The sequence below is a fragment of the Hakea prostrata genome, chromosome 8 (genome assembly GCF_041222555.1).
Source record: "Hakea prostrata isolate BN-2017 chromosome 8, UWA_Hpros_2, whole genome shotgun sequence".
In the NCBI taxonomy this organism is placed as follows: Eukaryota; Viridiplantae; Streptophyta; class Magnoliopsida; order Proteales; family Proteaceae; genus Hakea; species Hakea prostrata.
Window position 1 is genome coordinate 15,657,824 of NC_142607.1, and position 12,660 is coordinate 15,670,483.

Sequence of the window (12,660 nt, forward strand, 5' to 3'; positions counted from 1 at the left end):
TACTGCAATTGTTTGGAAGGTGGAGGAACTTTTATGCAATTATTTAATTCATTCAAGGAGTTCGATATGATTTGCCAAATAAATGATTACCCTCATTACTAGTGCATTAATTTTAATTAGGACAAATACTACTTTCCCTTTTGGATTTTGCTTCTCTGCCATTTGAAATGATCTAGGACTTTCATACTCAAACAAAGACAAGGAGAGGGATCCAACTCACAGCAGGACTCCACTGGGAGCTAGCTACGCTCCTCTATTTCTTACCTCCACTAATCCCACCCCCACCCCCAAATCTCAATTTTTTGGTCTCTTTGATTGTTTTAGGGCCGGGCAGCAGAACAAAGACAGAACGAGAATACCCGGTGAAAACAATCAGACGAATCACATTACACAAAACGGCGAGATAGGGAAGGGGGAAATCCGAAACAGTTCTCCCAAAACATGTCGACAAAATTTAAGAGTCCACAAATTCTCCCAACCAAACACAAAAAAAAACCCAGCTGAAATCATAGATTTGAAATCTCTAGTTTGATCTCCGGGCCCATGTAACCAAACAGGCGTTTAAAGTATCTAGTTCATGGAATCTAGTTGCACACTTAGGATTCAAAGGAATTACATAGCATGCCCAACAGAACACCAACCATTATCTAGTGGATGAACAAAGCAAGATGATCATCAGTTTTACAAGTTCTAATTATTTTATGTAATGAATGCACATGCTTAATAATGAAAAAAATGCTAATACATGAATCATCTCTTACAGTTACGCATTCAGGTTTAGGGATGTGATCTACCTCTACCTAGTGTAGAGAAGTGATATTCTATGTTCCATAGGATGAATTTATTATTTTTCCCATTCCCATAAAGGAAAAGGGAAGATTACATAACTAGGAATTTTACCCTAAAAGAAGATTTTGTAAAGTGTAATTGTTCAGCCTATGTGCACATGGCCAAGATTTTAATGTCCCTTCCCCAGCCCCATTAATTCCACGGGGTGACCCATCCCCTACTGTGATACCTATGGGATCAACTAGAAGTTAATTGTGCGGGTAAGAGGGATGGTCATCTGACTGCCGACCTCGAGACCAGTACCTTTTACCTTTGCTTGGGTCCCACATGGAGGGGAGGTGGGCATCACTTCCAAACTGGAATATTCAGATGAATTATACTGTGCCTTTAATTTTATAGCATTCTACGCATTACTAATCATGAGAGCATTAGTCAAAGGACATGCAAAAATCAATGCCAGCTGCATTTAAGGTAACTTCTTCAAATTTGCTTCCCACTTCTACATTCATAGCCTTCATGGTAGCCTCATTGATTTTACCTATATAAGATGGATAATACACATGCCAATGTGTCATCCCAAAACTGTAGAACACTTGATCTAGCAGAAAGAGCTGTTGAGTAATCTTTATTCCATAGTTTTGATCTCAGCACAATAATATTTAGATATCCAAATGACATGAATAACCAAAGTCACCAAAAGCTCAATTTCTAACAACATAAAGTACACCTCTATGCATTTCAATTTAAGAATTCAGAACTTACACGCAGATAATACGCAAAATGCAACATACATCCATTCCAAAAGAATCACTAGCAAATAAATAAATAACCATGAAACCAAAGAAAATATAGCCCTCACCCAAGAAAGTTATTGAAGTGACAGATGGAATGGCAATCAGAAGTAGAAAAGAAATAAGAAATGATGAGAATCCTCACCTGTGATGGTTGTGAATCAGACGGCATCCTGTCAACAAAAATTAGCACATCTGTCAACTAAACTAAATGTAAAAGAAGAGAACAAAAAGTATAACCCACTGATGGTCAATGGCAAGTCATTAAACAGACACCTTTTTGTTTGGGAAGATGCAAGATTCTTAACAAAGGCTTCAGGAAAACTCTCAAAACGTTTATGCACCATTTCAATTGAACGTATCTATCACAAATTCAACAAACCTTAAGATTAGTCTCACAAAAAACAGAAAGGTTTTTTTTATAAAGAATCAGACCAGAATAATATAAATAGACACAGAATACATAAGAAATTATAAAGCAGCGTCATAATGAATACAAATTGTCACAGCACCTCTCCTAAACGCTCCCGAGCACCGATCACACCCCCAATAACAGCAGATAAGACTGTGTACCATATGTGGATATCCATGAGGTAGATCTGAAAATTTTGAACAAGTGCAATTATCAATTTATAAAGTTTCAGTATCCACAGGCTTTAAATATTCAACTGAAAACAGAATCATAACCCACTCAAGGGATAAAATGCGTCAACAAGGACACTGATTATGGGAGAGGTCCCAAACCACTTTTGGCCAAAAATCTATAATGTTTGTTTATCATAGTTTTGCAAATGATTAAGTGACCTAGACATTGGAGGGACACCTAGATGCTCAAGGAGTGCAGTATATAACTATAGATGACATAGCAACTTAGCAATAATGACCCAATATGAGTACAAATAATTCTAATAAAAGTATGAATTCAAGTTGTGGTAAATCTTTCATCAGACAAAAACGATCCTATTTGCTATCTGCATAGACTACCAACAAAGTGATCACAAATAAAAAAATTTAGTTATAAGGCCAAATTTGACCATTTATTTCTGAGGCAAATTATTTTGTGCACAAAATTATCCTAATTCCTACTTTGCAAAAACTACCCACATGTTATTAGAAACAGAATTTTGAATTTTCATGAGGTTACAATCTCATTTTACCAGCCTTCTCCTTTAAAGCTCTGCCTTCTATTACAGACCAATTCTCACATATTTGTAGGGAGGACAAAGGGAAAATATTGAAGTGAAAGAAAAAGAATATGTTGTGAAACCGATTTTAGTGTTAGAGTTTTAAGGGTTCACCGAGAATCTTTGATAAGTTTGAAAGCAAAAGAATAAGGTTCTAATGGGTGGTTCTAGAATTAGGGCAGAACTTAACGAAAAGGGCATGGGATGATTTAGGGTCTTTCAAAAGTTTATGGGTGATCCTGGTTTGGTAAAGACTAACTAAAGGGTCTATGGGTTGTAGGATTTGGTTAACCAAAAATTATGGGATGGGTTAGGGTTTTAACAAAATGGCATGGGGGAGTAGGCGAAAACCTAGACTAACCCAAAAGTACCCAGTGAAGTCTACAGTTGGGTTAAAAAAGGGTTGGAGATGGTTTTGATTCACTATGGGCTGAATCTCTAATGGAAGGAGAGGTTGTGAAAAGATTTTGGAAGGCTTGATCTCTCTTTCTTTCTTTTCTTTTTTCCATTCTTCCTTCTTTCTTATTTTTCTTTCATCTTCTTTCTTTTCCTTCTCTTTCTTGTTTCAGATCTGCCACAAGTCAGAGGGGGGTTGGGAGGTAGCCAACTGGGGGGTTCGGGGATGCTGCAAGGTAGAGAAGCGGGGGGTTCGGGGAGTGCTGCCAAGGTAAGACAGCAAGGGGAAGGGAGTTTTTGGGTTAAGCAAACAGGGGGAGGGGCAGGGGGTTGCTGCAATTGAAGCGGAGGGGCGAGGGGCAGGGGCTGGGGAGTTGGTACTTACCTGTTTTACTGCTCAAGAAGGAGAAAGCTTGCTGATCTGTTGAAGAAGGCTGCTGCGACTTGAACACGACAACAACAACAACAACAATAAGCCTAGTCCCAACTAAATGGGGTCGGCTACATGGATTCTTGCCTTCCAATCAGTTATGTTTGAGGCCATGCTAGATACAAGGCCTAAGCTATGCATATCCTTTCTCACCACTTCTCTTAAGGTTATCTTAGGTCTATCCCTAAATCTTCTAGTTCCTTCAATCTGGATTATATCACTTCTCCGTACAGGGGCATTTATAGCTCTCCGTTGAATGTGGCCGTGCCACCTCAAACGACTTTCCCGAAGCTTATCACTTATGGGAGCAACTCCCAGACCAACTCTAATATGATCATTCTTTATCTTATCGTTCCTAGTTTTGCCACTCATCCATCTTAGCATCCTCATTTCTACTACACTGAGTTTATCCATATAATTCTTTTTAACAGCTCAACACTTTGCATCGTACATCATAGTTGATGCGACTTGAATCAAGACTCTTAAATCTGTCATGGCCCTCCCAAAGAGAACCACAACATGTTTCCCACAAACAATATTCAATCTTTATGCAAAGCAAACTTAAGTTTACAACCATAGTCTGGCTTATTTATAGCCTAACATGAAAAGTAAGAACTTAACTCAAACTGGGAGACTCTAATTAGACTCAACTAAGACTAAGAAACCAAATTAACTAGGGCTTCCTTTAAGTTAGGATACCCTTTCACAACTTAATAACAACCACATAAATTAAAAGAACTCCTCTCGAAATCAAAGACCTAATTATCTACAAGAGTCCTACTTTTAAGAAAGATTCCGAACAGCTCAAGAACTCAACTAACAACTCAAACAAAGACTTTCAAATACCGGACTCTGAAAATTAAGATTAAACTTCTGAAATTAAATTACAGCAACTAATTAGGGCTCAATTTGACCAAAATACCCCTTTTTAGGGTTCAGCCAGCCCTAGGTGCGCCAACTAGTGGGACCTTGGGGCCCACAGCAGTGTTTCAGGCATGGAGGGACCCTAGTTCACATCAGAATAATGGGAGTTACACAGGCTACATTTGTTAACATCATGGGTGATTTATTCCTAATAAAAACTGCCTCCCACCTTTCGAATTTTTCCACTTCTCAATATATTGAGTAGAAACATTACTAAATGGTATCACTCTCAATAAATGAATTAAATAAAATGAGTTCACCAATTGATTAACCCTCGAATCATTTTGATAATATTCATGCATACTCTGAAATCTGAATAATTAACTTGTCAACCTAGCCTTTTTGTTTCCCTACCCAAAAGATAAATCTAGCTCTCTTAATTTTCTTTTCTCCTCTCAATTTCTGTCTAAATCTCTAAGTTTTAAATGTGAAATCAACTCAGCACCACTTGCCTCATATCTGTATGTCTCTCTCATTGATTAGAATTAGGGGCTATCAAAAGAAAATCTTCAATGTATAGGAACCAGTTAATTAAAAAATATATTAATAATTGTTTATTTCAGTATTCAAACTTGAACACATGCCAATACGTGCATTTGCACGTCCAATTTTACTAGTAAAATAATAAGACACATAATATAAGCTTAGTCATCAAAAAAACAAACAAACAGACAAAGCAACTAACATAAAGTAATGTAAACCCGTGAGGTACAACGCATACTGTTTCCTAGGGCCCATGTAAGAGTCTGGAAACATAAGGTAAAACATTGAAAACCATGTTGAGTATATACAATCAATTACCAACTACTTATGCACTTGGTCCATACCTGCATTCTCAAGGCATGAAGATACAAAAAGAGTTAAACATACTTACTGCCACAACAGGAGCCCAAAGACTAGCAATCGTCAATGCATTTTTATTATCTGAGCAACATTAAGGCATAAATCAGTGAGAAAATATTACAATATTACATATTTTAGAAAATCTAATAGAAAGCATGTCAATAAAATTTTCAACATGAAAAAGTCAAGTAAACCAACATACTTGCAGTTTTTTTTCTTCCCTTCACCATTTATGGTGCAAAAATGATAGCATAAACAGCAAACTATAAATAATGCATAAGCATTGAAGACACCACCAGGCTCCAACATACGAAATTGATTAACATCTAAAAAAAGTCATAATTAATCTATATTTTAAACAAAACACAAGGAGTTTACCGATGCTGCTGCGCATAATCTAAAAAGGTGGACCTCCAAGTCTATGTCCTTTCAGCAGAACTGAAACTATCCATAAAATCAAATCCATAACTTCGGGATTTCCAAGCCAGTTTTGACTACCCCAGAAATACACTTATTTTAAATTCCTAGGGCCTCTCCTCTTCTTTCATATAAACGTAATCCTCTTCCCCTATGTAAGGGCTAGGCTTTGGATATTCCTTCGAAAAACTCTTATTCACCCTTATATATGGTTGGTGTAAATTTAACCATACTATCCTAGGAGATCAGGCTAGGCTCCAAATTTAACCATACTATCCCCTATGTATTGAATGCCATTGAATGCCTCCAAACGTAATCCTCTTCCCCTATGTATGGGCTAGGCTCCAAATTTAACCATACTATCCATTTGATTGCTGGAACATTCTGGCCTGGCATGACACAGCCCCAGCACACATCATGCCAGCCCAGTTGTTGAATGCACTATAAAAGAGGCAACGCAAGCCATTGGATGCACTGTACGAGAGACGTTGCAGGAGAGGATATATACAGTCACCTAGTTGCCACTCGACACGACAACACTTTGACACACCTTAAGACCTGAAAGCTAGTCCTTGTTTCACACATGTTTTTCTTTAATACTTATGATATTATTTCTAATTTCTCATTAGCGGTCATACAGAATTACATGCACTACAGCTACATAGGGTCAAAGCATATAAAAGGAGTGAAACAGCCATGCCTTTTGCAATTTACATTCTCACGCACTGGAATCACAAAGCCCAAACCTTTTAAGTTGTTTTATCATCTACAACCCTTGAACTAGAACTTGTTTACTCGATGCATCACATCGAGTATAAATAAGGAGCCAATCAGCCTTAAAAAAAGGTCTTCAGACTAATGGGAATCAATATACAAAATATAAACAGAATTAGGAGTAAAGGATCCTATTTACTAATTAAATAAGAACAAAAAGTCCTAATACCCTTAATTTAAATTGAACCAGAAATTAAAACAAATGAACCAATTGATATCCATCGTCAAATTAAAAACATTAAAACGGACTGCGATAACAATATGGAGAATCCTCATATTCAACTCAATACCCATATTTTAGGTCCATTACAATGGTAACCCAAGGAGCGAAGGCCCCATTGTTCTGCGACCAGACCCTAGGCCTATTCCTGGGGAAAAGACAAACAAGAAAAGAAAATATTAAGGGCAATCAGAAAATAACTCCGATAGACTATAAATACAAGTGATGTCCGAGCTGGTAATAGGCATTTGCAACCAAGGGCACTGAAGGAACTGGAACAGAATGAAAAGATGCAAAGAATAGGTCCTAATGAATCTAAAAGACGAAGGCTAATGGAATGAGAAATGGGTGAGAAAAAAAATCAATGGCCATGCACTCCCAGAAAAGTATTGCCTCAACCAAAGTTGAATGGCTTTATATGGTCCATGTGGAGAGGTCAACTTAATCGAGAAAATCCTTTGTTGAGTTATGTAGGGTTATGATTAATTCTGACAAGCTTCACCACGAACAGAAAATATGTCAACCAAAAAGTAAACATACAAAAATTCAAAGAAAAGGCTTCTATCTCAAACTAATTTATTATGCCATAGATGGAAAGCCACTTCTTCCAATGCCTACTCCAAAATGTCAAATAATTCAACACTCAAAATCTAATGATTTTGTGCTCTAGGTGCATAACCACGTTATTAATTTGCTCATGTAATTGGGGTCAATCAGCACACCAATAAGGATTGAAGAAAAATAAAATAGTAAGCATCTTAGCAACTAGAAGAGAAGATTAATGGTTGGCTGTCCTCTGGTTTTAAAAAACAGGCAAGATGAGCCAAACCAGATCAATGCACAATACAAGCCAATACATGTCTATGATTTTAAACTTCCATGGTGCATTCTCTGTATAGCAATGTATCGACTCGTATGATTGTTAAATTGCGACATGGGCACTATTCATAGAAGAGGTTTTTTGCACGGACCCCCTTGAAAACAACCCTTTTGCATGTGCCCCATTCAAAAATCATGAATCATGTGCACCCACTCAAGGAGGAAGGGGAAAATAAAATACAATGTTGGCCACTAAAATTTAAAAATAAACTAAATCGACATATCACACTTTTATGTTACATACATGCACCTCCATTGGATTTCAACCCTATCACGTGTGCACACATCACATCCAAAAAGAAACAACCAACCAGGAGGGGGGGAGCAAATTGCACGCACCCACTTGACAAATAATCCAAATTACACCCCCAAAAAAAAGATAATTAAATATTTTCCTCTTATGTAACCCTATTTCTATTTTATGTTTTTTGTCCTTCACTTGATTAATAATAATTGCATCTTTTGTACCAGTTTTTATAATTATTTCTCTCATTCAGAACAACTAGAATTGTTTTCAGAACTCTACAACGAAAATAGGATGATTCGAGAACACTGTGATCCATCAGTTCTGGAGCCAGATGAAAATTCTTAGCATCTACAATTCCAACTAAAGGGAAGAAATGAAAAAACCATACTTTGGATTTTCTTTACTTCACTCAGTCCCTCACAGCCCAGAAAAAAATTATTACTTATCTTCCCAGTTGTCAGTTCTTCTCTCCAGGGTGAGCTATTGGAAAATAAACTTAACAATATACTCTAGAAAAAAGGTTTACTGAAAGGGTATAAAGGTCATATTATCCCCTTTGAGGGGTAATATCGCTATTTCAAAAATATTTTTAAAAGCAACACTATGTAATGTTCTCTTTTTGGAGGGGAAAAAATGATCTTCTGTCAAGGAGGTGCACATAATTTGCACACAAGTAATAGGTTTTATATCCTCGAAGGTGCATGAAAAAACTCCCAATAAAAAAAAACTTATTTAGACCGTCCACCCAGTGCCGTTACCTACTTCTACTAAGGCTGGGCTTAATAGGAGGCTAGGAGCAAGAGACTTGGTGGCAACAACCAAAATGAAATATTATTTGATCATGAAAATGCCAAGTTAGGTGCAACTATCAGAATCGGAAAAGAACTTAACCAGTATTTTATCAAGCAATTTTGAAGATTTTGAAAGAAGTCCAAAGCAAATCGACTCATTGGCTGATACATATCGATAAGAATGCTCAAGTTGGCTGGTATACCAACACTACTCTCCCTCTACAAAATCAGTTTTGACCCATTTCTTAGTCATTTCCTTCAAAATTGGTTGGATCTGCACATCTGTGGTGGATATCGGTGCCATTGCTCAAGAAACATCAGGCTCTAGATCAATCAACAAAAATCAAAGTTTGTTGAGACAAAAAAGTCTGAACTCGAAAGTTTCTTCAATTTTTTCTTGAAATCTTGTATTTACAGTTCCATTTTTTGGCCATAAATTGTAACTTCTATTTAGTAGTAAAAGGCAGCCATTATTTATAACATACCACAATTTAAGTTTTAACACACATGATACAATATGAAATGAAACGTCTCTTAGAATGACCGTAACGATACACCACCAATACACGATACTTTAAACACTGGCTGTTCACAATAATCAATTTAAATAAGCCCTTTTTTTCATGCAAATGAGGCTCACCTACTTGAATTGTCCACTAAAAGGCTCTACCCAGTGCATGAGGCTCCAGCTTTTAGTGGCATCTAGGGAGGGCTAATTTAAGCAGCCCTACTAATTTTTCTAGAGCAGCTGCTTCTATAGCCAAGCACTCAGCAATTGAGCACTTGATCAAAGTGCCAAGCATGATTTTCACTTGCCAAATTTTCTTTTCAGGAATTAAAAATTAAAAATTAAGGGAAAACAAAAAAACAAAAAGAGCAAATGTACATGTTAAAGCAACAAATTTAAATACTTTATCTAATACAGGATCATGTCATCTGCAAGTCAAGAAGACGATTGTGTACAATACAAGAGAAAGGAACTTACGCTTTGAGAAAACATCATGCCATGAGTAAGTTAAATCTGTCATATTGATGATAATTTGGGTAGGATTCACCAGCGGTTTGATCTGCATTGTGACATAATTGAAATGATATTTCAATGTATAGTACATAAACCTCTGTGAACATATATTTCACAAAAGAAAGTGATAACATAACAAGAAAGAACCCAAAAAAGAGAAGATTTTTGACTAACTGGACAATAAACTTGAGGGAGGAATTAAAACTTGCCTGAAGAAAGTAAGCAAATGTAAATTTACATCCAAAGATCACCAACCAAAAGAGCACATACCTGTATTTCAGGTTTGAAAAGAAAAATCATACAAAATTTGAAGAACTCACAAGACATCTCTAGGTTAAGAAAGCCAAAAAAACAACTCTGATGAATAAAACAGAAGGAAGAAGCTTCGAAAGTAGGCCCAAGTGGGCAAACTATAAAGAGTAACTTGTACAAGCACCCACGCACACAAGTAAAAGATCACACTAGAGATTAAACTGTAGAAATTCCCAACATTCTAATGGGAATGACACAGCTAAACACCATTTGACGCCTCACACCACTTTAACAGGTGAAACCACAGCCAATTATTTTACAGGTTTCCTCAATACAATGAGTCAACGACATTTATGAACACCTACTGGGACAATAATATGTCCAAATCAGTTCAAGATTCAACTTGATTAATCCTAGTATCCAAACACTTCTCATCAAGAAAATCGTTGGCTAAGTCTTCCATCAAGGACAACATGATATCATTAAAAAGCAATTAAATATAATTATGACGTTTATAAAAGATAGAATAAATTATCACAGGGAGGAGGTAAACACCATATGATGAATCCAAAAGCAACCAACTGATGAAAGACACACAACTTAAATTTGCACAAATGTTTCAAAAAGAGATGACAAGGGAGACGAGCACAATAAAGAACAAAATGAAATAGTTTATTCCAAGTACTACAGCCAACCTCAAGTAATCACTAGTCTTTTCATAAAGACCGCGTCCAACAAAGAACCGTTCCTGAAAATCGCAGACAAGAAAAGACTTAAGTATTTAACCACCAGTAGGTCATTCCCTAGACATAAACCATATCCTGGTTATCCACCCCCCCCCCCCCCCCCAAAAAAAAAAAAAAAAAAAAAGAGGAAAAGAAAAGAAAAGAAAAGAAAGAAAGAAGAAGATAAGGGAGAAACACTGGGAGATTGCGTACCTGATATATCCACTTAAAAAACTGAAAGAAGGACTGGTCAGACATTTCAGAAATCCCGTGACAACAAGGAAATTTTAGAAACATTGCAAAGAGGAACCGCAAAGCAGCGTAAACACCCAGCACAAGAATATAAATCCGAAAGTAGGACGAATTTGAATTCCGATTATTACTCTCCTGAAGAACCTTTCTGCAAATGTTAGGTTAAAATCATAATCATATCCATAAAATTATCAATACTAAATCTAGGTACGCTATCACATACATATATGAGCATCAAAGAGAAACCTGGACTTACATGTACACATAAATCACAAACACGCAGCTTATACCAAACCAGAAAAGTCTGATAATCAGCCTTGAGATTGCCATGCCCCGTGCTGTTTTATACGCTCCAAACGTAAGCAGTACATCTAAACAACCTATTAATGCAGATAACGTTCCATAGAAAATTATGAAAAAAAAATTAGATATTGCTACAATAAAGGATAAATTATGAGGGGACAGTGCACAAAGCTTTGACAAGTGAGACATACTCTGAATGAAACAAAGAACAGCAAAGGTTGGTCCAATGCTAAGAACTTTCTTGAAGGTATGAAGATCAAGAGTTCCACCGCTGAAAGCAATGACTGCCAACCCCTGCATTTACACAATCAAGTAGAAACTCATCAAACTGACCACTAAAAAAAATCTCACAATCAAGTTCATGAATATAGTAGGAACAAACCTGGAACATCAGGGCTAAAAAAATCCACAAACGATGAAAACTCCGATATAAGTGAAGAAACGTTCGATGCTCCACAAAGTTGGTTTTCCCCGTCTATCAATTTTGAGAGGAAAAGATGAGAAAAGTTCACATTATAAGGATGAATCAAAACTAAAAATCAAAGACTTGAGTACAAGCATAACACAGAAACATCTGCAATAAAGTCAAAATGATGAGAGGAAAAAATATGCCTTCACATGTAAACAGAATAACATAAGAATGTTCAACCATGGTTGTCAAGGCGGCAAAGTGACCAAAACGGTTGGGGCTCTGCCTAGGCGATTAGGTGAAAAAGTGGCGCCTAGGCAGCTATAAGGCAACCAAAGCAGTTGGATCAATTTTTTTCAATACAACTACTTTTAAACTGATAAATTTCTATTACAATCTAAACAAACATTCATAAATCACATTCATTCAAAAAAAAACAAGCATTCAAGAATCATAATTGTGAAAGATTATCCAAAAGAAGAACACAAACATAAGTCCATCTTGTCAAGCATCATAAGATATGACAATGAACTATATCAAATTATAAGTATGAAAATGAAAGTTGTACTTTTACATTTTCACTTACCTCAATGATAGTGTGATGCCAAATAAGTGCCTTATCCATTTAATGACTCATTGACTCCTGATTCCGAAATGACTAACTATTAAATTCATATAAGGCTTTGTAGAATAAAATTTGATTTAAAATATATACATATGTGTGTATATATATGGGCCTTCTTCCTTCACACAGCATTGCTCCGTTAGACTTTCGCCCATTGCGGAAAATTCCCCACTACTGCCTCCCGTACGAGTCTGGGCCGTGTCTCAGTCCCAGTGTGGCTGATCATCCTCTCAGACCAGCAATTAATCATCGCCTTGGTAAGCTATTGCCTCACCAACTAGCTAATCAGATGTGAGCCCCTCCTTGGCAGATGCCACCTTTTGCTCCTCAGCCTACGGGGTATTAGCAGCCGTTTCCACCTGTTGTTCCCCTCCCAAGGGCAGGTTCT

General features: G+C 36.8%; 1 protein-coding gene across 1 annotated transcript in view; it reads right to left on the minus strand.

The window, feature by feature from the left end:
* Positions 1–12,660, minus strand: part of GSL8 (glucan synthase-like 8) — a 102,222-nt gene that overhangs the window by 60,512 nt on the left and 29,050 nt on the right. The window contains exons 13-23 of the mRNA XM_089167276.1: positions 11,621–11,713; positions 11,430–11,532; positions 11,192–11,315; positions 10,897–11,083; positions 10,654–10,706; positions 9,916–9,976; positions 9,671–9,752; positions 5,389–5,438; positions 2,093–2,179; positions 1,857–1,942; positions 1,726–1,753 (exon numbers count right to left, since the gene is read on the minus strand). Of these exons, the coding sequence (XP_089023402.1) occupies positions 1,726–1,753; positions 1,857–1,942; positions 2,093–2,179; positions 5,389–5,438; positions 9,671–9,752; positions 9,916–9,976; positions 10,654–10,706; positions 10,897–11,083; positions 11,192–11,315; positions 11,430–11,532; positions 11,621–11,713 (954 nt within the window). The remainder of the gene's footprint in view (positions 1–1,725; positions 1,754–1,856; positions 1,943–2,092; positions 2,180–5,388; positions 5,439–9,670; positions 9,753–9,915; positions 9,977–10,653; positions 10,707–10,896; positions 11,084–11,191; positions 11,316–11,429; positions 11,533–11,620; positions 11,714–12,660) is intronic.